Source organism: Oncorhynchus mykiss, chromosome 7 (genome assembly GCF_057628025.1).
Source record: "Oncorhynchus mykiss isolate SJ-2025 chromosome 7, ASM5762802v1, whole genome shotgun sequence".
Lineage (NCBI taxonomy): Eukaryota > Metazoa > Chordata > Actinopteri > Salmoniformes > Salmonidae > Oncorhynchus > Oncorhynchus mykiss.
Genome location: NC_143028.1, coordinates 46,889,744 through 46,916,453, shown reverse-complemented (window position 1 = coordinate 46,916,453; position 26,710 = coordinate 46,889,744). Strand labels below are relative to the sequence as shown.

Genomic DNA, 26,710 nt, shown 5'->3' with positions numbered 1-26,710 from the left:
CTATCTAATCAGTAATATGTGATGTTCCTTTCTGAGTCATGGTTCTAAGCATGGTTTCATCTTTTGCCTGAGGTTTCATATTTTACCTGAGGAGGGAAGCAGAGTCTTGATATACACAGATAGTTCAGATTGACACATTTGTCAAAAAGGCCCTTTGTCTTCCCAGGTGTACAGATGGTTCATTCTATATTGCAGATATCTGTTTATGTTACCTCTTCACAGGCTTACATAGCTGTTTCCATTGATCTCTTAATGTGAAATAATATTGCCTCACACTTAATAGCACATATTTTCATTTCCCCAATCTATGTTGGTAATGTCTTGGACACCACATATACAAAAGTTATCTAACAACAATTGATTAAAATATGCATTTATTGAGATATTTACACAGACATTTCTAAAGTAGGCCTGCCTATATATTTCTAAATCAGTAAGTTGGATATTTAAATACAGGTGATACAGGTCAGGGATAATTCCCTATAATTTTTGACTTGGGAGTAGGCACATTACAATGAAATATTGTAAAATTAGTTGTAAATGGTAAAATCATTTTGTTTGCAAATCTTCAAAAAGTACATTGTCAAAATATTATACAAATATTTTCCATTGCTCCACATAATATAGTTTAGTATATCAACTTCAATTACTTCTCATAGTTCAAGTTTGTCAAAGTGGGAAATATTTCCTTTGGACAATTCATGGCTTATAAAGAGCTGTACCCATGCAGTTTAAGATCTATGATTCTACAAAGATAACTTGCAAAATAAATGAGGTACTGAGCACCATTCTTACGAAGCACCAATATGAAGGTAGGCAATTATATGATTATTTAACTAATATAACAAGTGTTAGCCATTTTTTGTTAAAAATCAAGAAGTACTTTGAAACAAATCTTAGTAGACTCCCAAATCATAAATCAAATGGTTTGACAAAGCAGAGACAATAACAATATTATAATAAATCCATCTTTCACAAAGACCTTGGAATTCTATATTTCCATAATTTAAAGTTTTTATAATTCCACCCATCCCAAAAGATAATGATTAATAAAGTGGAATATTTGGCCTTGCATTTTGTCATTCGTTATAGATAAGACCCATGCATCTCCTGTCTGTCTGCTGCAGCTCTCCTGGCGTTGGCCTGATGATGCTACAGTACATCCCAGGGCTACATCCCTGAGCCTTCCTCCACCGTAGCCTCACTACCAGGACTCTGAAAACAAGAACTAGAAAACTAAATATTATGGACTGTGTGCACCTTGTTTTCCATAAAAAAACGTGGAAATTTGGAACTTACCGAGTTCACCCCTGCCCCAGTGCCACCATTCAACAGCATCTTCGGACTGTCCTGCGAATTCAGAAAGTCATGTAATCCTCACAAATTGCGTTACACATAGATGGCTTTATGGTTTTACAAAATATATAGCACTGCATATTATTTCTGTCTGTTGGTGAGTTAGTCAGAGTTGTTCAAGTTCAGGTCTAGTAACAGTTCTCATACTAGAAATGTGATATTTCAAGTTGGTGCAAATGAAACAGATGTCAGGGTCAATGTCCTGACTTGTCTTTGTTCTCTTGTATGTTCGAGTGTAGTAGTGGTAGATGCACCACTGCCCTGGAGGATCAACTTACAGAGCAGTGTTTCTCAGTCTGTGGCCCATATATATTGATAAAATAAAACATTTCAGTAGAGACCCAGTTAGCTGAAACATATTTAATCAGTTCTAGCTTTGATTTAGCCATCCTAAAAAGAGGAACACTGTAGCATGAATTTGAGTAAGACTATAATATTGGGTGACCCATATTTACTGTCTATACTCCAGTGTGTCTGCCAGCCTGAACTCACGTAGTGTGAGTTGGCCTCCAGTAGCTCCTCAGCATCACTGTCCTCCATACTGCAGCCTGCAGGGAAACACTCTGCAGCACGCTTCTCTCTTACTGGTCTTAGGAAGTCAGCCGCTGTGGATTTCCTCAGCAGAGCTACAAAAACAACAAAAAACCCACAGAGGAATATTTGCACCAACACACAGTACTTAATGTCCATAGGAATAATGTCCTAAGTAACTAAAATATCAATGTCAAATGTAGTACCGGATGACAATGGTGAAAATAGTGATAGAACCAAGTCAAATAATATCAAATCAAATATGAGTCTATTTTTACTCCATACAGTATATTTGTTTTTCTTTTGTCCTTGCAACACCATCACTTTGATATGGATCACCAGCTCTCAGTCTTACAGAGAGACAGATGTTAAAATAACTTACTTGTATAGCCATTATAAGGTGCTTTGAAACCCTCATGTGGCAATTAAATGACAAATTCCATTATTTGTTCTTGAAACACCTGCAACTGAGCTGTTTCCAGTTCAGGGGTTTAAAGATACTTATAATACAGATAATATATGGACTCTTACCTGCTTCACAGATGTAGGTCATGTGCACCATAGCCAGCAGTGGCACAGCAATATCCATACACAGCCTCATTGCCTCTCAACAAGCAAAGTGCAATGCCCCTAAAAGCCCTAGCTCTTTGTATGTTACCTGAGAAAACACCACGCCCCCCCCCCCCAAGCACCTCAACAACATCGTTCATCGTGTGTGTGTGTGAGCATGTGTATGTGTGTGTCTGTGTAGAATCTAGACAGGTGGAACAAGGCCAAAGAGGGTGCTCTATTTCTAAGCATTTACTTATGGATGCGCCACGAGCAGCTTAATTTCAGGTCAAATTAGCTTGTTCAATAAGGAAAAATATATAAACAATCACACATTACTGCACTAATCAAACTGAAGAGCAGACACAAATGTAACCTGGTGTGTATCACGTAAATCTCTCATCGCTACAACAGTTATGACACAGACTAGTTGTAAGTAACATATTTCTGTTGTGTTCTATTTAAAAAGTAGAAATTGCTTATCTGGTTGAACTTATCGGTAGTTATCGGTTTCTATAGTATAGTCTAAAAGAGGATACTTCCACTGCTGTATTTAGTCACTTTGTTAAGAATAGCAAATTCTATTACTCAGCTATTACTCAGGAGTCAGGACTGAATGTGGTCACTTTCATTATAGGTGTTCCATTCGCACTACCCTTCAGTTCAGGTTCACCAAGGCAACATTGAAACAATTTGGCTCTTGTGTAGCGGAGCACTACAAATCGGATCCTGAAGATTCTTTAGGATTAAGCACACAGGAGGGTGATAGTGGTTTGAGGACAAAGAGTCTTCTTGTGATGCAGAGTGTCGCATTACTCTAACCCCATAATTGTGGGGCCAAAGAATTTGGTGAGGGCACAGGGGACTATGTCTAATGGTGTCTCGCAATGCTTAGCAAAACGCCTAGAGTCGATGTCCTCACCCCCGCGGAAATATAATTAGCATAATTTTAAAAATCACCATAAAAATAATTTTCAAACGAGATATTCTGTCTGTATTACTCATAGCCATCAAGTATTCTTAGGTCAGGGACTGATTCTGAATCATTCTCTCGTGCATTTCACTATTCTTTCAGGGCAAAAATCCTACTCTCATGAAACCATTCCATTGGATACCTTGGAGAATTTGCATGGTTGGTCAAAGTCGGGGATATTACATTGAGGGCTCAAACCGATACAAAAATGTCACAGACAGACACATCTTTAGAATTTCAGTGACAATGTACTCTGTACTGCCACAATCTTCCTATCTTAATGAAGGCTTAGCAGAGTTGTCACTCACTCTCTCCCAGGCTTTGGCTTGTTTACCTGTTCAGATGTCACCGGTCCAGAATTCCAGCCTTGACGATGTTGCTCAGCATCTTACTTTCTGGTTTGTAACATTCCATGGGAAGTGGCACTGTAGTGAGTGCCCTGTGTTATGGTTGTTTGGCACAAGAGACAGCTTCCTGGCTCTGCCTAAATGGACCCAATAAGGACACTAAACTCGATACGCTGTTGCAAACTTACTGATGGAACTTTCAGCCATGATGGTAGAAGGCTGGATCAGTGGTGTGTTTGTCTCTCTAATGTAGCTCACCAAATATTAATCTCTTCTTCAACAGCATTCAATAAACTACCAATGAGTCTAGACATTCTCCATCCAAATGAATGGTCACAGTGCTACTATCAAATGCAGTGTTAGTCCTTTATTTATTTTCTTAGAAAGAAAACCAATCTTACTTAAGCCCTTTGTACCTCCCTTCTCAGATATGTGGTAATTTGATCTTTTATTGTTATTCATAACAATCATATTGCTGTTATTAAAGCTATTGAAATAATCATACATTAATAGTTGTACTTTTATGCAAAGAAGAGACTGAAAAGTAAACGAGAAGTAATGTCTTCATGTTTATATCATGTACAGTTTTATACCATTAAACATTGTAAGTGGTTCAGGAGTCAGTAAAGGCAGAGAACAAGATGTGGTGTAAAAAAAAAACACAAAAATAAAAACATACGCAATCAGGATAAAAACAAATTCAAACTTAATCATTGGATTTTAAGAAGACATTATTTACAACATGACTAATTCATAATTGATCACTAAAATACATATTCAGATACATAATTTCATTTCCTAAAGTGCCGTTTTTAAATAAAATGATTCAACTGATTGCATTTAATTGTGTATCACGGCATAATACTATTTAAAAAGAGCTGTGATAGAATTACAAATGTGAGAATATCTACCTTGTCTCACACCTTTAGCACAAAACATAAATATCACTTTCCAAAACATGTAAATGTTACGGAAAAAAAGGTGAGATGGGGTTGGAGGTAATATAAATATCTGTGCCTCTTGTGTCTCTTCAAAATCACACCAACACTCACATTCACCTACATAAAGTACTCTATATGATGCCCAGGTGACATTAAATGATTGATAGTATACAGTTTCATAATGATAGCTTTTCTTGTTTTGAACTTTTGGATTATGATGACATGCAACTAGGAAGGCACTGTTAGGGATAGGAACTTTCCCTGTGAGAGAATTCATATTGAGATGCGTGACCTTAAATTGCATGAGAAGATTTTGAATGTGCCATTAAGTTAATTGAATTGTTTCCTGTTAACACTCTGTATTTATTGTATGTGCAGGTACAGTGTGCTTTTTATACTGTATCCTAGAGAATGACTCTTGGATATACACAGCTTAAAATAAAAAGTAGCCACTGCTGTGACACTGTAGAAGAACACCCACTTTGGCTTTATTTCTAGAGTCGTTGCAATACGGAACACTATGTCCACAAGTGAATAGCTGCTCCCCTCTTTGACCCTCACACTCATGCCAGTTACTCTGGATTGAGATGTCACAGCTATAGTTTGGCCTATGTTACTGACTGTAACAGTAGCCCAATGCAGAGTCAACCTTCCTTCTCTGTCTCTCTCTGTGTCTCTGCTCTGAGTAGGATAGTGAAGGCATTGTGTCATGGCTTGTCGACCAGTCCTTGTAACAGGTAGAAGTTCCTTGCCGGTGTCTGAGTTGTGCAGTCAGAGGAGCACATCACAGCAGTTCTTTGTCCATTCACACGTATAATACACACATGTGTGCAAACTCCAGCAGATTCTAACTAAATTGTATACCTGGACCGTTTGTTCTCTACACCTCTTTCTCTCCATTACTATGAAAGGACGTACGTCTCAAGTTCTCCTTGACCTTGACAAACTCTGGGGCTTTCACTGTCTCCTCTTGTTTTTCCTGCTCCTTCTCCAACTGTATCAGAAACAAAAGGGAGTTTATTCAATCAATTTGTGACTGATGCCTTTGTAAAATGTTCTATAGCAATATAATTGTATTGACCGATTGATGATTCCTACCACTTCTAGCTTATCCTTCCTCTTGAGGAGCTCTTGTTCCAGAGGAGAGATCTTCTTTCTGGCCTCATCTTCTTCCTTCCTCTGCTTTATCACTTTTTCCCTCTTCCTGGCCTCTAACACTCGCTGCAGCTCAGGCTTAGATTCCACACCAACAACACCACCCCTATGAGCCGGGCGGGACAGAAGGTATTTACTAAGGTCATATGCATTTGAATTTAACTTCAATGTTTTCATCTTGTCTCCAGCAGAGGTCACTCTTATCATGCCAAACGCTAAATTCTGATTTTGCTCTGTCATCTGATATCCTGTCCTCACTCATTGATACAACCAAACGTGAAAGGATTAAGTTGAAGTTTAGTAAACAACAATTGCGTAGTAGTAGCCTAAAGCAAAATTTCCTGCTGATAAAGGCTCCTGTAGTCCTAACATGAGCGAGCTAGGAACTGGTGATCCACGAGCTGTGTTTTTGCGTGTGTCTCTGAATCTCTCTGAATTGTGGGACCTTTGTTCTATCAGGATGGCAAAAAAACCCATCCTTCTCAATTGTTAATATGCTTTGAATTTACTCAATCACTGCACGTGGCCTCTAAAACTGATAAAGAATACATTCAATATCTACCCTCAATATCTCACATCAGCTAACTTCAGAGTGACAAGCTATTACACTCAGGATAAGATAGGTGTTGAACTCTCCACTGGGCAAAAATTGGTTGAATCTATGTTGTTTCCACGTCATTTCACCCCAAAATACGTGATTACGTTGAATCAATGTGAAAAATGTATTGGATTTGCAAAAATCCACCTAAATCCAACTTTTAGGTGGATTTAACTTTGAACCTAAATCCAATGACATGGTGACATTTTGGTTGGTTTCACTTTTAACTCATGTTAGTTGACAACTCAACCAAATGTAAATCAAAACAGTGGGACTCTTGGCAATCCTCCTCTCAGCTCTCCTCTGTGAGACGGCTAATTAAATCAATGTAGTGCCTTCTTCTTCCTTAGGGAGGTGCAGTCACAGGTTTGTATTACGTGGCAGATAGAGGGAGGGCTGCTATGGGAGGTGTGATTAGTGTTTTCATTAATTTTGTCTGTGCTCATCGAATAAGTCGGAGAGGTGTACACAAACAAACATGGAGGTGATTAAAATAGAGTGATTCTGTGTTCATCAGCATTCACCCGCTTCTCTGCACACAAAACAAATAAAAATCAAATCACATTTTATTGGTCACATACACATATTTAGCAGATGTTATTGCGGGCGTAGCGAAATGCTAGCATTAGTGTCTAAACGCACACACGCACACCCACACTGTTTATGAAATGAACACACTACCAGTATTGACTACAATCTATTTTCTCCAAGAAATCTATGGAAGGTATAGTTCGCTGGCCAACCACAGGACAAGAATAGCACATTAAAAGGGCTGATATCTGAGCCCACTATATTACTTTCTGGTTTCTGTTGTCTATACTCATGACCCTGGGACCACTGACTCCTCTATACCTCCTCACTGCTTAGAAATCCATAGCTCCTGTTTCCTTCCTAGCTACGCAGCATTGTGAACTGGAGTGACATTTGAACCCAAACATGTTTTTTCTCTCTGTGTGTTGTTGTCAATGCTTTTTAGTCCCTCTTTTCTCTTCTATCCGCCCCCTCAGATCTCCCAGCCATCAATGCCACTCAATGATATAAAAAGCCTTATCTACAGCGAGAGCGAATGAGAGGAGGAGAGAAAAAGCAATCAGAGAAAAGAGAGTGGAGACCAATCAGTTAGAAAGAGAGACTGTTCAGTTTGATGACCTAATTCCTGCACCCCCACCTCTGTGGTGTGGCTTATCTCCCAGCGTTGTTAGGGCTCTCTCTGTCATGGTGCCCAACACAGATTGCCTCTTCTGGGCTTTGACTCTCACAGCCATACCCCTCTTAGCACCAGTAGCAGTGCCAACCCAAGCCCTGCAGATAAATGCTTAATTGAAAGTATGGTGCCATGCCAGCTTACCTCTGAGTATCTGCCTGCCTGCCTGTAGAAAAGCAGACGCTAATGCATGTGTGTGCATCTCAAGGGAAATATAATAATCTGCTGATCACGGCCAAATGGGTCCCTCGATGTGGTGTCTGTTTGTTCTAGATGAACATTGACAGAAGCACCAAAGCAGGCTCAGTGAAAGATAACCTTACATAGCCCCAAGCACACATATGGAATACTGTATGTTAGACCGGAAATTCCTGCTACATTTATCAATTCAGTTCTATGTTTTTATATTCTTCCAATTTCTCACTCTAAGAACACTCCATGTTTAGTGTACTGGTTTTTCCTCTCTCTGTCATATCAACACTGAACGGTGGACATATTTAATAATGGTCATTTTACTAGAATAGAGGCTGCAGGTGAGACATGCATGTCCTTTCTTTAACAGATTTATTTTAGAGTGAATTATGTATTACTAGACTAGTGGGCTATAAACGATTGGTCTGGCTCTCCTGTATGATGATGTTGTTATTATAACCTATTTAGCACCTGATTGATTAACGGACTAACTACAGTGTAATCAAGTTCAGATACACCATGAAAATTAATTAACATACTGTAGATTGATTACAGAAAGAGAAGAGCAGATAGGGGAGGTATTTCACTGTTATGTACTGCATTCTATCTTCCTGGGAATGGGGTTTCCGGGCCATTATATTTGTATAATTATATCATATAATTGTATTCTTCTTGCATGTTGGAAAGGGTTTGGATTCATGTTTATGATCACTGAATACCATGACTATAAATACAAATCCAACTGCATAATGAAACAAACAAGAGGAACACTAGAAAACAGCAGGGCTGGAGGGGCATAAAAGGCCCTCTTGCACGCTCTCTTAAAAACTTCTTAGGGCTGCAATCCCGTTAACGGGATTGATATGACAACAGTCAGTGAAAGTGCAGGGCGCCAAATTCAAAACAACAGAAATTTCATAACTAAAATTCCTCAAACATTCACGTATCTTATACCGTTTTATAGGTAATCACAGTGTCCGATTTCAAAAAGGCTTTACAGCGAAAGCACCACAAACGATTGTTAGGTCACCACCAACTCACAGAAAAATTCAGCCATTTTTCCAGCCAAAGAGAGGAGTCACAAAAAGCACAAATAGAGATAAAATTCATCAATAACCTTTGATGATCTTCATCAGATGACACTCATAGAACTTCCTGTTACACAATACATGTATGTTTTGTTTGATTAAGTTCATATTTATATAAAATAAATCTCAGTATACATTGGTGCATTACGTTCACTAGTTTCAAAAACATCCGGTGATATTACAGAGAGCCACATCATTTTACAGAAATACTCATTATAAATGTCGATAAATACAATTGTTAGACATGGAAATATAGATATACCTCTCAATGCAACCGCTGTGTCAGATTTCAAAAAAACTTTACGGAAAAAGCAAACCATGCAATAATCTGAGATGGCGCTCAGAAAAAAAAATTATCCGCCATGTTGGAGTCAACAGAAATCAGAAATAACATTAGAAATATTCCCTTACGTTTGATGGTCTTCATCAGAATGCACTCCCATGAATCCTAGTTCCACAATAAATGTTTGCTTTGTTCGATAATGCCCATTATTTATGTCCAAGTAGCTACTTTTGTTAGCGTGTTTAGTACACAAATCCAAACGCTCATGCAGGTCCAGCCGAACGTCGGACGAAAGCTTCAAAAAGTTATATTACAGGTCGAAGAAACTTGTCAAACTTAGTATAGAATCAATCTTTAGGATGTTGTTATCATAAATCTTCAATAATGTTCCAACTGGAGGATCCCATTGTCTGTAGAAATGCAATGGAATGCAGGTCGCTATCACCTGCTATCATGTGAAATGCGTGTGACCAGGACCTGGCTCTCTGCCAGACCACTGACTCAAACAGCTCCCATCCGGCTCCACATCACAGTAGAAGCCTCATTCAAGTTTCTAAAGACGGTTGACATCTAGTGGAAGCCTTAGGAAGTGCAACATAACCAATATCCCACTGTGTATTCAACAGCGGCTGGGTTGAAAATCGACCGACCTCAGATTTCCCACTCCCTGTTTGGATTTCTTCTCAGGTTTTTGCCTGCAATATGAGTTCTGTTATACTCACAGACATCATTCAAACAGTTTTAGAAAGTTTGAGAAACTTCAGAGTGTTTTCTATCCAATACTAATAATAATATGCATATATTAGCAACTCGGACTGAGGAGCAGGTCGTTTACTCTGGGTACCTCTGGACATCTTTCATCCAAGCTACTCAATACTGCCCCTGTAGCCATAATAAGTTAAAGGTTTGAGTTCCCACTGTCCCCTAAAGGATGGTTGGAGTGCTTGAGCCATGGGGATTTGCCCAGTTCCCAACAACTCAGTGATTGGGACAGTATCTTGAGGGGTTGTCACCTAGCAACAACTGGCTTCTAATTGGCCTGCTAATTAAAGAGATCTGAATGTTGAGAGAAAGAGAGAGACAGACGACAGGTTTCAGTAGAGAGAAAACACTGCTCTGTTTGGTTAGTTGCTATTTTATATGCCATAAGGCAAGTTCGTGCATATTATGAGAACATTTTAAGAAGTTTTTGTTCGTTTTGGTCTTCGGCAAGGTTTTTTTGGGCTGTTCGTGCACACAAAAATTGTCCTTGCCCCTTCGTCGGTCATTGGTCAACATTAGGGATTCATACAATGATAGACGACTCATTTTATGCAAATTTCACTCGAGATTTACTGCAACAAACTTAATGTAAGTTTAATCTTAATGTAAAATTAAGTAGATTAAGTACCAACTATGATCTCCTCTGCAATAACGTCTAAATTATTGACAGATTTCTTTCGTTATTTTTTAATTAATTCTGAATATTTTGAGGAAGTGTATACTGGCTACGGCATCTCAAGATGAACAAACAGAACTATTGTCGGTTTTTTTGTTTTCAAGCAAAAATTGTTTCATTTTTTTCATCCCAAGATCCAAACCCAGCTGATTCTCTGTAGTCATTTAGAATTCCTATTTGAGACCCTTTAAATAGTGGGTGGGGGAGATTAACACCCATCTCCCCCAAACTATTTTAGAAAAAAGGTACTATCTAGAACCTTAAAGGGATTTATTCAACTGTCCCCATAGGATAACCATTTTTGGTTATAGGTAGCAAAACGGGTTCTACCTTGAAACAAAAAGGTTTTTCTGAATAACCCTTTTGGAACCCTTTCTTTACAAGAGTGTACCCAACCTGGCATGTTGAAAATATCCTGCCTCCTGGGAACTAAATATTTTGGGAACTTTTAAGTGTAGTTACTAGCATATGTTGTGAGTGGATCTCCAAGACCCCTTTCAGAAATCATTTTGAAGGGGCAGTTTATGGGGTTCTAGTCAGGAGAGAAAGAGAGAGGGGAAATGGGAATGTTGCCTATGCTGTAACACTTTGTTTCAATCATTATGACCCTTTTTAAATCCAATCCTTTCTGTTTGTTATGTTGTTACAATAAAGTACCTTTGGTTTATATAATTGAGAAGTGGGATTACACCATTGTAGTATTACGATCAGTTGTCATCTGACCTTTCGTGACTAATGATGTCTATGTTTTAGAATGTACTTCTCCTTTTATGTAAATCCGTACATGTTTAGGTACATATAGTGATTATGAGTAATCCTGGATCTCTTTATTTTTGTAATGCCTTGATATGTGTATGTGCCTTTAATGTCATCATATGGATCTGTAATGGGGCATTACTGTAGGAAAATCCATCTCATACAAAATGTGTATTAGTGATGCAAAACATTACAGAGGGCTTGGCTTAGAATGCTGAATGCCTTGTCAGGTTGACCTGTGTGTACACACAGATGTACACACAGAAGAGCTGGAAAACACTGATAGCTAGATTGCTGGATAATGACCTCAATCAGCTGTCTCATACAAGATTTTGTATGGGACTCTGTTGGGTGGGAGTTGTACCTTTTATGGCTCATTAGCAGCTCTCGTTGGAGGTCCTGGTGGCTTTTGGAGGCTTTCACTGGATTAAGGAGCTTTTTGGGCTTGATGAGATCATGATCTCCCTCCATGTAATTGGGCTGGGGGGTGTAGTCAGCCACTGGGGGCTGGTCCCTGTGAGGGTAGTCCTGAGGTGGGTGGCTCCCATCCTGCCTGGGCTGCTGCTCCCACTGCAGGTTCGCATAGGCCGATGCTGTAGGACAGAGAGTAGAAGTGAGGTAGGGACAGGATGAATGAACAGAGAAAGATACCAGCGTTAGTGATTGCGAAGGGAAACAGGGTAATCACATACTAGCAATTGAGGCTTGAGCGAGGGAAACAAGAAGGTGGCCATAGGTTCCACATTCCCATAAAGAGGCAATAGCCGCTGCATCCACAGAACAGGAGATGGGAAAATATTCCTGCTGATTGGCACACATTAGCAACAGCTGAGCAACGGCAGGTGATCCGCAAGGCACTTGGCTCTGTTTGGGCTTTTTGGAGCTGTGCATTGAGATGCTGAAACGCTAGTTTACACCCTCTTCGCTAACTGTTAAACAAACAGTCGCGGCCAAAAGTTTTGAGAATGACACAAATATTAATTTTGACAAAGTCTGCTGCCTTAGTTTGTATGGTGGCAATTTGTATATTCTCCAGAATGTTATGAATAGTGATCAGATGAATTGCAATTAATTTCAAAGTCCCTATTTGCCTTGCAAATGAACTGAATCCCCCAAAAACATTTCCACTGCAATTCAGCCCTGCCACAAAAGGACCCGCTGACATCATGTCAGTGATTCTCTCGTTAACACAGGTGTGAGTGTTGGCGAGGACAAGGCTGGAGATCACTCTGTCATGTTGATTGAGTTCAAATAACAGACTGGAAGCTTCAAAAGGAGGGTGGTACTTGGAATCATTGTTCTTCCTCTGTCAACCATGGTTGCCTGCAAGGAAACACGTGCCATCATCATTGCTTTTCGCAAAAAGGGCTTCACAAACAAAGATATTGCTGCCAGTAAGATTGCACCTAAATCAACCATTTATCGGATCATCAAGAACTTCAAGGAGAGCGATTCAATTGTTGTGAAGAAGGCTTCAGGGCGCCCAAGAAAGTCCAGCAAGCGCCAGGACCGTCTCCTAAAGTTGATTCAGCTGGGATCGGGGCATCACCAGTACAGAGCTTGCTCAGGAATGGCAGCAGGCAGGTGTGAGTGCATCTGCATGCACAGTGAGGCAAAGACCTTTGGAGGATGGCCTGGTGTCAAGAAGGGCAGCAAATAAGCCACTTCTCTCCAGGAAAAACATCAGGGACAGACTGATATTCTGCAAAAGGTACAGGGATTGGACTGCTGAGGACTGGGGTAAAGTCATTTTCTCTTATGAATCCCCTTTCCGATTGTTTTAGGCATCAGGAAAAAGCTTGTCCGGTGAAGACAAGGTGAGCGCTACCATCAGTCCTGTGTCATGCCAACAGTAAGGCATCCTGAGACCATTCATGTGTTGGGTTGCTTCTCAGTCAAGGCAGTGGGCTCACTCACAATTTTGCCTAAGAACACAGCCATGAATAAAGAATGGTACCAACACATCCTCCGAGAGCAACTTCTCCCAACCATCCAGGAACAGTTTGGTGATGAACAATGCCTTTTCCAGCATGACGGAGCACCTTGCCGTAAGGCAAAAGTGATAACTAAGTGGCTCGCTATTTTGGGTCCATGGCTTGGAAACTTCCCAGACCTTAACATGTTATGGCTGCAATCCCGATATCGGGATCGATATGACAACTACCAGTGAAAATAGAGGGCGCCAAATTCAAACCACAGAAATCTCATAATTACAATTCCTAAAACATGCGTGTCTTATATCATTTTAAAGCTATTCTCGTTGTTAATCCAACCCAAGTGTCTGCTTTTCAGTGAAAGCAATACAAACGATTATGTTAGATCTCCACCCAACCACAATAAGCACAGCCATTTTCCAGCAAAATATAGCATTCACAAAAAGCATAAATAAAGATAAAATGAATCACTAACCTTGATTTATCTTCATCAGATGACACTCATAGGACTTCATGCTACACAATACATGCATGCGTTTGATAAAGTTCATATTTATATAAAAACATCTGAGTTTACATTTGCGCGTTAGATTCACTAGTTCCAAAAACATCAAGTGATTCTGCATAGCCACATCGTTTCAACAGAAATACTCATCATAAATGTAGATGGTAATACAAGTTATACACATGGAATTATAGATATACCTCTCCTTAATGCAACCGCTGTGTCAGATTTCAAAAAATGTTTACGGAAAAAGCAACCCATGCAATAATCTGAGACGGCGCTCAGAACAGTAGCCAAATTAGCCTCCATGTTGGAGTCAACAGAAACCAGAAAATACACGATAAATGTTTCCTTACCTTTGATGAACTTCATCAGAATGTCGTCCTAGAAATCCCAGGTCCACAATAAATGCTTGATTTGTTCGAAAATGTCTGTTATTTATTTCCAATTAGCTACTTTGGTTAGAGCGTTTGGTAAACAATTCCAAAGTCACAAAGCGCGTCCACTATAACGTGACAAAATGTAAAAAAGTTCCGTAACAGTCAGTAGAAACATGTCAAACAATGTACTGAATCAATCTTCATAATGTTGTTTACATATATTTTGAATAACATTCCAACCGGAGAATTAGAATTACTTCAGATGAGCGGTGGAATGCAAGTCCTTCCCCTGTGAACGCGCCTGGTGAAAGCATGGTCCACTCATGGCTTTGGTGACTATTTCCTGTGTCAATCGACCCCCCTTCACATTAGAGTCATCAGACAAAGTTCTATTGACTGCTGACATCTAGTGGAAGGCGTAGGAAATGAAAACTCATCCATATCTCGCTGTAATTTCAATGATATCTTGGTTGAAAATCTGCCACCTCCTGAAAAAAAAGGAAGTGCAATTTCTCAGGTTTTTTTCTGCTATATAAGTTCTGTTATACTCACAGACATAATTCAAACAGTTTTAGAAACTTCAGAGTGTTTTCTATCCAATACTAATAATAATATTCAAATATTATTAACTATGACTGAGGAGCAGGCCGTTTGATATGGGCACCTTTCATCCTAGCTACTCAATACTGCCCCTGCAGCACTCCATTACTCTCCTTCTTGGTCAAATAGCCCTTACACAGCCTGGAAGTGTGTTGGGTCATTGTCATGTTGAAAAACAAATGATAGTTCCACTAAGAGCAAACCAGATAGGATGGCGTATCGATGCTGTGGTAGCCATTCTGGTTAAGTGTCTCTTGAATTCTAAATAAATCACTGACAGTGTCACCAGCAAAGCACCCCCATACAATCACACCTCTTCCTCCATGCTTCACGGTGGGAACCACACATTTGGAGATCATCTGTTCGCCTACTCTACGTCTCACAAAGACACGCTTGTTGGAACCAAAAAGACACAAGGTTGGAACCAAAAATCTAAAATTTGGACTGATCAGACCAAAGGACAGATTTACACTGGTCTAAAGTCCATGTTTCTTGGCCCAAGCAAGCCTCTTATTATTATTAGTGTCCTTTAGTAGTGGTTTCTTTTCAGCAATTGAGCCCTGAAGGCATGATTCACACAGTCTCCTCTGAACAGTTGATGTTGTCTGTTACTTGAACTCTGTGAAGCATTTATTTGGACTTCAATCTGAGGTGCAGTTAACTCGAATGAACTTATCCTCTGCAGCAGAGGTAACTCTGGGTCTTCCTTTCCTGTGGCGGTCCTCATGAGAGCCAAGTTCATCATAACTTTTGATGGTTTTTGCAACTGCGCTTGTAGAAACTTTCAAAGTTCTTGACATTTTCCGAATTGACTGACCTTCATGTCTTAAAGTAATGATGGACTGTCGTTTTTCTTTGCTTATTTGAGCTGTTCTTGGCATAATATGGACTTGGTATTTTACCAAATAGGGGTATATTCTGTATACCACACCTACCTTGTCACAACACAACTGATTGGCTGAAACGCATTAAGAAGGAAAGTAATTCCACAAATTGACTTTGAAGAAGGCACACCTGTTAATTGAAATGCATTCTAGGTGACAACCTCATGAAGGTGGTTGAGAGAATGCCAAGTGTGCAAAGCTATCATCAAGGCAAAGGGTGGCTACCTTGAACAAGCTCAAATATATAAATATATTTTGATGTGTTTAACACTTTTTTGGTTACTACATGATTCCATATGTGTTATTTCATAGTTTTGATGTCTTCACTATTATTCTACAATGTAGAAAATAGTAAAAATAGAGAAAAACCCTTGAATGAGAAGTGTCCCAACTTTTGACTGGTACTGTCTATAGTGTACGTGAAGCAAAGACATGGGTTTATACTGTCTGTACCTAATGTCCCAGCCCTTTGTTTTCTACACATATTTATTTTCTCCATCAGAACAGACAAATTAAGAGGCACCTGATCCGTGCCAGACTGTTTCTGGAGAGAGATCAGGTGTCATACGCAAGTAGGCTCGCTCAGAACAACGACTCTATTTCGCAAGTGCAAGTAGACACCATCTCTGCTACTTAACATTTCAGAAAATTAAATGAGCTGTGGTTGTCTTGTCTCAGTATTCCCCAATCAGGGCTAGTGACAGGATGTTGATGGACTGGGACCAACAGGAGATGATGTTGAGCATTGCAAATAGTAAGACATACATCAACTAATTTTAGATTGAGAAATAAATGTGTCTCTTGGGTTGCTGTGGAAATACAGGTGATTGAATTCAGGCCATTGTTTGAAATGCTAGTTAAGGCTATTTTGGTCATCTGCCTCATTCTCATTTGGACAGAATGCCACTAACAGCAGGTTGACAAGTACAGTGCCAGTCTTGCATTTTAGCTGTGTTGTCACGTTCTGACCTTAGTTTATTTTTTATGTCTTTGTGTTAGGTTGGTCAGGGCGTGAGTTGGGGTGGGTTGTCTATGTTCTTTTTTCTGTTATATTTTCTACATGTTTGTCCTAGTATGGTTCTCAATCAGAGGCAGGTGTCGTTCGTTGTCTCTGATTGAGAATCATTACTTAGGTAGCCTTTTCCCACCTGTGTTTTGTGGGTGATTATTTTCTGTTTAGTGTGTTTTGCACCTGACAGAGCTGTTTCGTTTTTTTCACGTTGTTATTTTGTATTTCAGTGTTCAGTAATAAACATCATGAACAGATACGACGCTGCACGTTGGTCTGATATTTCATACTTGTTGTCAGACGACGAAGAGAACCGTTACATGTGTACAGTGCAGTAACCTGCAGTAACTTGTAAGGAACAACAGCAGAAGTATATGACCTAGGCGGTCCTGTTTGTCTGAGGATTATAAGGGCATTATTAGTCCCTGAACAGTGTGGGCCTGTCAGTCTACAGAGATGAGAGGGAGAGCACAAGTAAAATGCAATTCACTGAGAGGGAAAGATAGAAAGTAATAGAAAGAGAGAAAGCAATAGAGATAAGTAGAAGATGAGAGATATAGTAATCAAAAGAAAGAGAGCAGTACAAAAAGAGCTGAGTGAGAGGGAAGTACAGTAGGGAGAGAGATGGGATAAACAAATTAATAGAACGTAAGTGAGCAACACAGCAAAGGAGGGAGGTATACATGGAAATTAATAAAAAGAGAGACATACAGAAAGAGAAAACCAGAGTCATTGTTTTTTATGAGTGCTGGTCCAGCAATGCAAACTCGCTGTAATCACAGATGCCTTCTATAGTGAGCCTTGGTGGTAAATGGAGGGAGCGGTTTCCAGAGTAGTGGACTCCAGTCCACAAGTCACAAATTTGATGAGACTTTACTTGGACTCGGAGCCTCAAGACTCAGGACTCGACATTGACTTGAGACTGATGACTTGAACTTATCTGGCCAGGTTTTGTAATGTTTTGTCACTCATTTTGTGGCACAGAGTCTAGTTGGATTACTCTGCATGCAGCCAGAGACAGTAGCCGCAGCATCGCCCTTGCAAAAAAACCTGCAACAGATTGGCTAGTCCCGTAATAAATACATTTGCAGCTCCAAAAATGGTTTGGTATTCAAGAATATTAACTGTTTAGTTTGCAACCTCATCAGCAATGTGGCAACAATTACTAATACAGGCCTACTGGTATTATATATATTTTTTGTACTTATGAAGCTTGCATTTGGAATTAGTTTAAAATGAATTATTTCTGTGGCGAAGACGCATCATAGGCATGGCTCTTCACTTGCGCACTCCAAACTCCCGCCAATGGGGAGTGCCATTTTTCTCTTGTTGAAATGTGTGTTCTTGCTTTCACACGTTTGCATCGGCCCTATGTGATAAATCTATATTCCATCTAATACTACAATAATTTATAGCGTTTCAACATTCCATCCCTGTGCCTTGCATTGCAACACGTAGACATTTATGTTTCATGTTTGATAGACCAACAATACATTTGAATTTAGCCAACCATTTCTTACCCACTGAGTGGGCTCAACGTTTATTGTGCACATGAACGTTCACAATACTCATGTAGAAGTTATGTTTATTTTTTATCGGAGTTTATATCGGAGTTCCGTGTGTCTGTGTCCTATGTCGCTTGTCATTCATGTTTGTGCGTAATAGGAGCGCGTGCACCTCAGTGGGTATAGAAATAGGCTACGTGGCCTGCACTCTACGCTTTGCAGTCAGAATGTTGACTAAGAGAAAATGATTGTTCCATGTACGTATGAAGTATCATTAATAATCATTAAGTCTCATTAAGATGAACGTACCAATGTAACAAAGGATCTGTAAATTACCTTTTATATTGTAGAACCAGTTTATTGGTTGTAATTGATATAATGGCGCAAGAGGAGATGGCTGCCGTTTTATGGGCTCCTAACCAATTGTGCTATTGTTTGTGTCTCTTCGCATTATTCGTAACTCATTTTGTACATAATGTTTCTGCCACCGTCTCGTATGACCAAAAAGAGATTCTGGATATCTTATTACTCACCTCATACTGGTACGAAGATTCTTTCTTTAACGAGTCAGACGCAAAGGATTTACTTCAGACACCGGACAAGACCCAATGAAGAAGAGACAGAGATATAGGGGTCGTAGGTCGGGAGGCCTTGTAATTATCCGACGGCGAGTGTGTAACCCGCCTCTACCATCAGTTCTATTAACCAACGTGCAATCATTGGATAATAAACTGGATGAGCTCCGATCAAGACTATCCTACCAACAGGACATTAAAAATTGTAATATCTTATGTTTCACAGAGTCGTCGCTGAACGACGACAGTGTGGTAGGATTTTCCATGCATTGGCAAGATAGAACAGCTGCCTCCGGTAAGACGAAGGGTGGCGTCTGTGTCTATTTGTCAATAACAGCTGGTGCACTATATCTAATATTAATGAAGTCTTGAGGTTTTGCTCACATGAGTATCTCATGATAAGCTGTAGACCACACTATTTACCAAGATTGTTTTCATCTATATTTTTGTGCAACCAGAGGAAAAGAAACTCTAGAACACCTTAACTCCACAAACAGAGACACGTACAAAGCTCTCCCTTGCCCTCCATTTGCCAATTATTTTTTACCATCACTCTATCCTCCTGATTAATGCTTACTAGCAAACACTAAAGCAGGAAGTACCAGTGACTCGCTCAATACGTAAGTGGTCAGATGACGCAGATGCTAAGCTACAGGACTGTTTTGCAAGCACAGATTTTTCTGATGACATTTAGGAGTACACCACATCAGTCACAGGCTTCATCAATAAATCATTGATGACGCCGTCCCCACAGTGACCATACGTACATACCCCAACCAGAAGCCATGGATAACAAGCAACATCCACACTGAGCTAAAGGGTAGAGTTGCCGCTTTCAAGGTGCGAGACTCTAACCTGGACGCTTATAAGGAATCCCTCCAACGAACCATCAAACAGGCAAAACGTCAATACAGGACTAAGATTGAATCCTACTACACCGGCTCCGACGCTCATCGGATGTGGCAGGGCTTGCAAACTATTACGGACTACAAAGGGATGCACAGTGAGCTGCCTAGTGGCACAAGCCTACCAGACAAGCTAAAGGACATTTATGCGTGCTTCGAGTCATGCAACGCTGAAACATGCATGAGAGCACCAGCTGTTCCAGACGACTGTGTGATTATGCTCTCTGTAGCCAATGTGAGTAAGACCTTTAAACAGGTCAACATTCACAAGGCCACAGTGCTAGGTAGATTACCAGGACGTGTACTCTGAGCATGTGCTGACCAACTGGCAAGTGTCTTCACTGACATTTTCAACCTGTCCCTGAATGAGTCTTTAATACCAACATGTTTCAAGCAGACCACCATAGTCCCTGTGCCAAAGGACACCAAGGTAGCCTGCCTAAATGACTATCGACCCATAGCACTAACTTATGTAGTCATGAAGTGCTTTGAAAGGCTGGTCATGGCTCGCATCAACACCATTATCCCCAAACCCTAGACCCACTCCAATTTGCATACAACCCAAACAGATCCACAGATGACGCAATCTCTATTGCACTCCACATGAACCTTTCCCACCTCGACAAAAGGAACACCTATGTGATAATGCTCTTCATTGTCTACAGCTCAGCGTTCAACACCATTGTTCCCTCAAAGCTCATAACTAAGCTAAGGACCCCGGGACTAAACACCTCCCTCTACAACTGGATCCTGGACTTCATTACGTGCCACCGCCAGGTGGTAAGGGTAGGTAACAACACATCTGCCATGCTGATCCTCAACACAGGGGCCCCTCAGGGGTGCGTGATCAGTCACCTCGTGTACTCCCTGTTCACCCATGACTGCATGGCCAAACACAACTCCGACACCATCATTAAGTTTGCCAATGACACAACAGTGGTAGGCCTGATCACCGACAATGTGTTGTCTGCAAACTTGATGATTGAGTTGGAGGCATGCATGGCCACGCAGTCATGGGTGAACAGGGAGTACAGGAGGGGGCTGAGCACGCACCCTTGTGGGGCCCCTGTGTTGAGATTCAGCAAAGTGGAGGTGTTGTTTCCTACCTTCACCACCTGGGACTCAACTTGAGACTCAGACCTTGTGACTTAAGACTTGCTTCTGACTCGAGTAATAATGACTTGGTCCCACCTCTGGCTGTTTCTAAAGCAGTAGCGATTTCTAAAGAAGCTTACTGTACTCCAATTCTCTGCTGGATCTCTACACATCTCTACACAACCACTCATACAGTGTATGTATTGTGTGTGTGTGTGTGTGTGTGTGTGTGTGTGTGTGTGTGTGTGTAAAATAGACAAGACTCTCAAAAGATCAAGAGCGAGATGCAGAGTGTCACGTGGGAGACGGACACGTGGGTGAATTCAGTTGTTCTTCAGTCATATAATCCTGACTGTGGTCGTATTGATTTGACATTTAGACCAAGCTAGATGTCATCTCAATGCACCCTGGGTAAGTGAATTGTACCTCTGTGCCCTGAGTCCATCATCCAGTTGCATTGGGACAATGTGTTTAGAGGGTTCTCTGAAAACCCTCGAAGAGCATGGGAAATACTATTTTCCTCTTGGTGTCTGTGGCAGGAGAGCAGGCTCAGGCTACAGTGGCTAGAGAAATATGAGCCCTTTCAGTCCCCATCCTCCCACATTCTACAGCAAACCATTTTATGGCAATGTAGTTTGAGTCGCTGTTTGTTCTTTTAAATGCTTTTTTTTTGCCGCTATTAAGTTATGTTATCCTGAGTAAGTGGTTATTGTAGTGAAAGCAGGCTACACATTGTTTGATTATACATTACTTTGGGAAATTAAGGTGAAATAGGTTGGCCTGTCAATCAATTATTTCCTTTTGACTTTCAACCAAGGCACATTCTAATGTTTTTCAGTGAGATTTACTTCCCTGGTATTCTAGGAAGTGCATGCAAATGGCTTGGGTAGGGAATTTATTAGTTCTGACGCTTCGCACCTTGGGAGGAAAAATCAAACGAAAGAGTTCTCAGATTGTATACAAACAGAACACTGGTTGTCGTCGTGGCAACGCAGGCTCCCACGGGGCAGGGTGGGAGAGTTGTTTTCCCAGAATACACTGTGAATACAGATTGACGACACACCATGAAATTCAGACCGAGGCTCCATGAAGTCATTATCATTAAAAAAGGCAGGGGTCTAACCTCGTATCAGCAGCAGCCAAGGATGACGGATGTTATGCCTAACCAGACAGGCCATCAGAATCATATAGTACGCTACTTAGAATTGTGACTGTAGAGTTGAATTAAGCAAATTATTCACTCAGGGTCACTAGATAAATTAGTGATACGGATAGAACGGTAGACACATTCTGCTTGAATAAGGTACATGGTGTGTATGTTTAAGTAGAGTATGTTACTGTTGCCATATTCATGCAGGGCAGTCGGTCACACACCCTCTGATAACATGCCCGGCAATCAGTACAGTTTATTTGACTTGATCACAACTCTGCCATTATACCACAGAGGTGAACCCAGTGTTATTCTACTTAAATAAACAAGACATCCAGATACTGCAAGTGAAATCACAGAGAAATAGGTTGCGAAAGGTGGAAGTCTCATACAGTTTGAGCAATATATGACAACAGAACAACCATTGATCAGTTTAAAGTGCACATAGGAGGCCAGCACTGTCCAATTGACGGACAGAGGACGTGAGGCTTTTCTGCACAGAGCACATGTTAATGTCCCAAGACTCTCAAGGGTACAAACATGAAAATTCTGCTTGGACATTATCTAAATGAATCTATCTGAAATAAACATCATCCCCAAAGCCAATTCCTTATTTGGCCACCTTTCCTTCCAGTTCTCTGCTGCCAATGATTGGAACGAATTTCAAAAATCACTGAAGCTAGAGACTTATATCTCCCTCACTAACTAAGCATCAGCTGTCAGAGCAGCTTACCGATCATTGCACCTTTACGCAGCCCATCTGTAAATAGCCCACCCAACTTCCTCATCCCCATATTGTCATTTATTTTTTCTCTGTTGCACCCCAGTATCTCTACTTGCACATCATCATCTGCACATCTATCACTCCAGTGTTAATGCTAAATTGTAATTATTTTGCCTCAATGACCTATTTATTGCCTTACCTCCCTAATCGTCTACATTTGCACACACTGTACATAGATTTATCGACTGTACGTTTGTTTATGTGTAACTCTGTGCTGTTGTTTTTGTCGCACTGGTTTGCTTAATCTTGGCCAGGTCGCATTTGTAAATTATAACTTGTTCTAAACTGGCCTACCTGGTTAAATAAAGTAGATTTTTTACATTTAAAAAAAAACACTTTATTCAAGGATTACGGATCAGAAAATAATCAAATTAGGTGATTACAATTGCTATGCTGTCATCATCTTGCCATGTGAAGTCAGAGAGCTTTGTGGCACCTTGGTGTGTTCAGCACATCGTTCCCAAAAGGTTAACATGACAATCTGTGCTGCTGTGCCATTGCATCAGTCATAGATATCAGCTAACTGTCCACAACTGATTTTCTGATCTAATGCTTTTTGTATCACAACTTCGAGTATATTTCGCTCTGTTTGTCTGTTCCAGGCACTGCCAATGAACCCTCTTAGATTTGTCTGAAACACGTTCTCCCTCATAAATAGAAACCGACAATAACATCTATATAGTATCTACAAAGTTCCCACCAGCTAACCTCAATAATACATCCCACTGTCCTTGCGAAACCATGTTGTATTATCAACATGCTGTACAGATCTCACTACCTTCTCTGTACTTGCACAATGTCCCTTTCCCCTAAATAAAGTCTATAACATATAAAACACTGTCCTGCAAAATCTGGCTTTTGCTGATTCCTCTGTGTCAGCCCTGCTGTTCTGCCATAGTGACAGAGTGGAGTCTTGCTCTGCATGGGTCTTACCTGACTTGACCATCACGTCCCTGGGCCTCCCAGACTGGCCAGGAGGGAACAGGCTGTGGCTGTGGGTGACTCTCTGTGCCATGCCTCTCTCTGTGTCTGTCTCTCTCTCTCTCTCTCTCTGTCCGGGTGTCTCTGTGTGTCCTGTCTCTGAAACCTAAATGTCTCTGTGTAGAAGCCCGTCGGAGGCAGGGCTGGTGCAGCACTCCTTTAAACTTCTGTGCCCAGGCTAGAGTAAACAGTCACATGACCCTGGGCATTCCACTGTCCCGCCCCTCCCGCTCTCCTTCCCTCCCCTCTGTGCTCTCTCACTCTCCCTCTAATATTATTACTTTCTCTTTTGCCTCTCCCTTCCCTCTCTAACATGCTGTTAGATATTCTCTCTCCCCCTCTCACGCTCTCTTTCTCATGCTCTCTCTTACACATTTTTTTATCTTCTCTCACTTTTCCTCTATCCACTCATGATCCCTTTCCCTCTCCCCTATTCTCTCTCTTTTAAATTATTTCTCACTATTTTCTCTCTTTCTCTTTCACTACCCTCTCTCTCTAGTTCCTTATTCCCCCCCCCCCCTGTCTCTCTCCATCTCTCCCCCTCTCTCTGATCCTCAATGGTCTATAGCTCGTAGGATTAGCAGAGAGTTTAAGCTCTCTGGCCCAATGCTCATATTAACCATAAATCATCTGGGTGCTTTCATACTCGGTAGAGTGTAGTACAGTAGACAGGCTGGCTGTACTGCGGAAGAGCACACTGGGCTGTACATCTCCACATGACTTTTCCAATGCCTCTGCTTTAAGGGATGCATAATGTATACAGAATTAGCTAGGCTACATAGAGATGATGAGCTAGCCTGCCATCACCCATAGGGTTATCCGTATCACTGTGATATTGTTCTCCTGACAGGAGAGGGTTACTTACCACTATGGAAAATATAACTGGGTGACAAGTTGTTCACTGACTTATTTGTTACAGTTATAAATATAGCTTTTCATTAAACATATCCTTAGTTTTTCAACAAAGTGAGACATGAGATTAAGATTTAAAAAAAAATATCTTTAGCACTCTTCAAGACATGTTGACTTAATGTTGGACTCTTAAGTCTCTGTCGAGTACCACATAGTCCATTTTATTTCACAAAATCGACGCAATCAGAGTTTATCATGTTAGCACAGGTCCTGAATTGTAAGACTCTTGTAAGACCCTTAAGATTCTTGCTGGATGATTTGGACACTTTAAAAACATGTTTTCATGCATAACACAAACACTGTAACCAGACCAGTAAAACAGTCAAATGTGCTAAGTGTGTGGAAGACAGGTGAGTGGAGGGCCAGGTCCATTACTCTTTTATGTACATGGAAAGGCTGATAACACAGGATGGTAACTCAGAGGTGCTTGGCTTTACTTCCCAGGCCTGTTATTCTTTCATCACACTTAGAAGGCCAGATGTACCTGCGCCATTCTGGTGCTTTCCGTTTTTCACACGCTGCTGCTGTTGGTTGATGTTGTACGCCTTCTGCAGAGAGAGGGGGGAGGGGGGCAGAGCTCGGTTCAGACGATACATCGATACATTTTGATCATATCCGCCCACCATGCTTGTGACGTCATTAGTGTCTCTCCTCAATGATTTTAAATGGACATTACCGGTCTGGGGACTATAAACAGTTGAAGGCCACTGGCACAGTGACAACAGAACTGAAACACTCCTCCATTGGTGTCTTGTCCCTCTCTCCCCTCCCATCCTCCTCCATCCCTCTCACTTCTACTCCTCTTACTCATTTTACTCCTATCCATTCCTCTCTTCATCTTTCTCCTTCATCCTCCTCACCTTTTATCCCTATTCTTCCCCATACCTCTACTCCATCCTGTAACTGCTTCATCTTTCTCCTCCCCACATCCCTCCCTCCCTCCCTCCCTCCCTCCCTCCCTCTGGCAGGGCTCCAGAGGCCTGGTTGTTCATAATGAAGCATTGCAGCACAGCCTCTTCACAGGGGTGAGCTGAGCTCCGTTCAAAAGGGCCTTTTGGACGTCCTGTCGGCTGTGTGAAAGGTTATTGTGTTGCCGTCTACGGTTGCTAGGTGAGGCCTTCTCAGGCTTGGTGTAGTGACAAGGCCCTTTACTGTCTTGAGTCCCCCCACCAACCCACATCCTGGCATTACTGGGGTGGGGGCATTTCTGTTAATCCACTGGTGGGGTATGGGGTGAATTCTGTGTCTTGCATGGAAATGGAGACTTGGGGGGATGAAGGTTTTGTCACTGTATTGGGACAGGGTGTTCCTCATGTACTCCCAACTCTAAAATGTTCTGTGAATATGACAAATTATAAATAATACATGTTCTCACATGGAAAATACATAATATCTGTTGATTGTATCAAGTACTATGATACACATTTTTGTTGTGACGTGATCAAAGTAGAGGCTTCAGTCATGATAATGTCTAAAGATTTTTTTCAAGGTAAATGGAATACATTTTTGTAAAATTGAATAGTTATAATAAAAAATGTTTTCTCTCATTGCTTTGAAGTACAACAGAGTTGCTCTAAGCAGTATTACAATTACCAGGGGGCTCTCTAAGAAGGTATAAGAAGAAAAGCCTGTGCCAATAACAATAGAGTCAAGTTTTAAATGAGCTTAGTGTGGAATAAAATCCCTCTATAGTTACAGCCACACACTGCATAAGCCCCTCTGTCAATGATGAGTCAACTCATACTGTCTGAATAACGAACAGTAAGCTCTGTATTGATCTCCAGTGCTTATGAGTGTCCATAACTTTATCCTCTTAATTTTCCTGCCCCATGAGTGTATCGAGGTTCATGCCTTGCCTCTATAAGTGGACAATCAAATCCAAGCAGGCTCAACCTGTCCTATAACAGGTTTGTCTCAGTACTAGGGTTGCAAAATTCTGGTACCTTTCCCAAAAATTACCACGTTTTCCAGAAATCCCAGTTACAGTAGAGGATTCCTGGGCCAAATCCCTTTTGTAAGCACTGGACCTAGCCCCTACTTAAAAAATAAAAAAATAAAATCACCTTTATTTAACCAGGTA

General features: G+C 40.9%; 2 protein-coding genes across 5 annotated transcripts in view; both read right to left on the bottom strand.

Moving 5' to 3' along the window:
• Positions 1-357: 357 nt before the first annotated feature.
• Positions 358-3,853, bottom strand: LOC149982570 (uncharacterized). Of its 2 annotated transcripts, none has more exons than XR_016497281.1 (4): positions 3,744-3,853; positions 1,849-1,982; positions 1,300-1,350; positions 358-1,215 (listed from the first exon to the last, which is right to left on the bottom strand). XR_016497281.1 is itself a non-coding variant. In XM_090241151.1 (4 exons), the coding sequence occupies exons 1-4, from the start codon at positions 2,486-2,488 to the stop codon at positions 1,171-1,173; spliced, it is 300 nt and encodes a 99-aa protein (XP_090097277.1). In that variant the 5' UTR covers positions 2,489-2,558; the 3' UTR covers positions 358-1,170. The 2 variants fall into 2 exon arrangements, 1 of the variants encoding a protein (XP_090097277.1); XM_090241151.1 differs by lacking the exon at positions 3,744-3,853 and adding an exon at positions 2,419-2,558.
• A 255-nt stretch (positions 3,854-4,108) lies between these two features.
• Positions 4,109-26,710, bottom strand: part of si:ch211-236d3.4 (protein FAM107B) — a 44,508-nt gene continuing 21,906 nt past the window's right edge. The window contains exons 1-5 of one of the 3 annotated variants that reach the window (XM_090241150.1): positions 23,671-23,903; positions 14,207-14,718; positions 11,776-12,004; positions 5,796-5,958; positions 4,109-5,691 (exon numbers count right to left, since the gene is read on the bottom strand). In XM_090241150.1, the coding sequence (XP_090097276.1) occupies positions 5,578-5,691; positions 5,796-5,958; positions 11,776-12,004; positions 14,207-14,222 (522 nt within the window). In that variant the 5' untranslated portion in view covers positions 14,223-14,718; positions 23,671-23,903 and the 3' untranslated portion in view covers positions 4,109-5,577. Of the gene's footprint in view, positions 5,692-5,795; positions 5,959-11,775; positions 12,005-14,206; positions 14,719-23,670; positions 24,165-25,114; positions 25,179-26,710 lie in introns of those variants that run through there. The other 2 variants (XM_036983483.2, XM_021609634.3) reach the window with 2 other exon arrangements.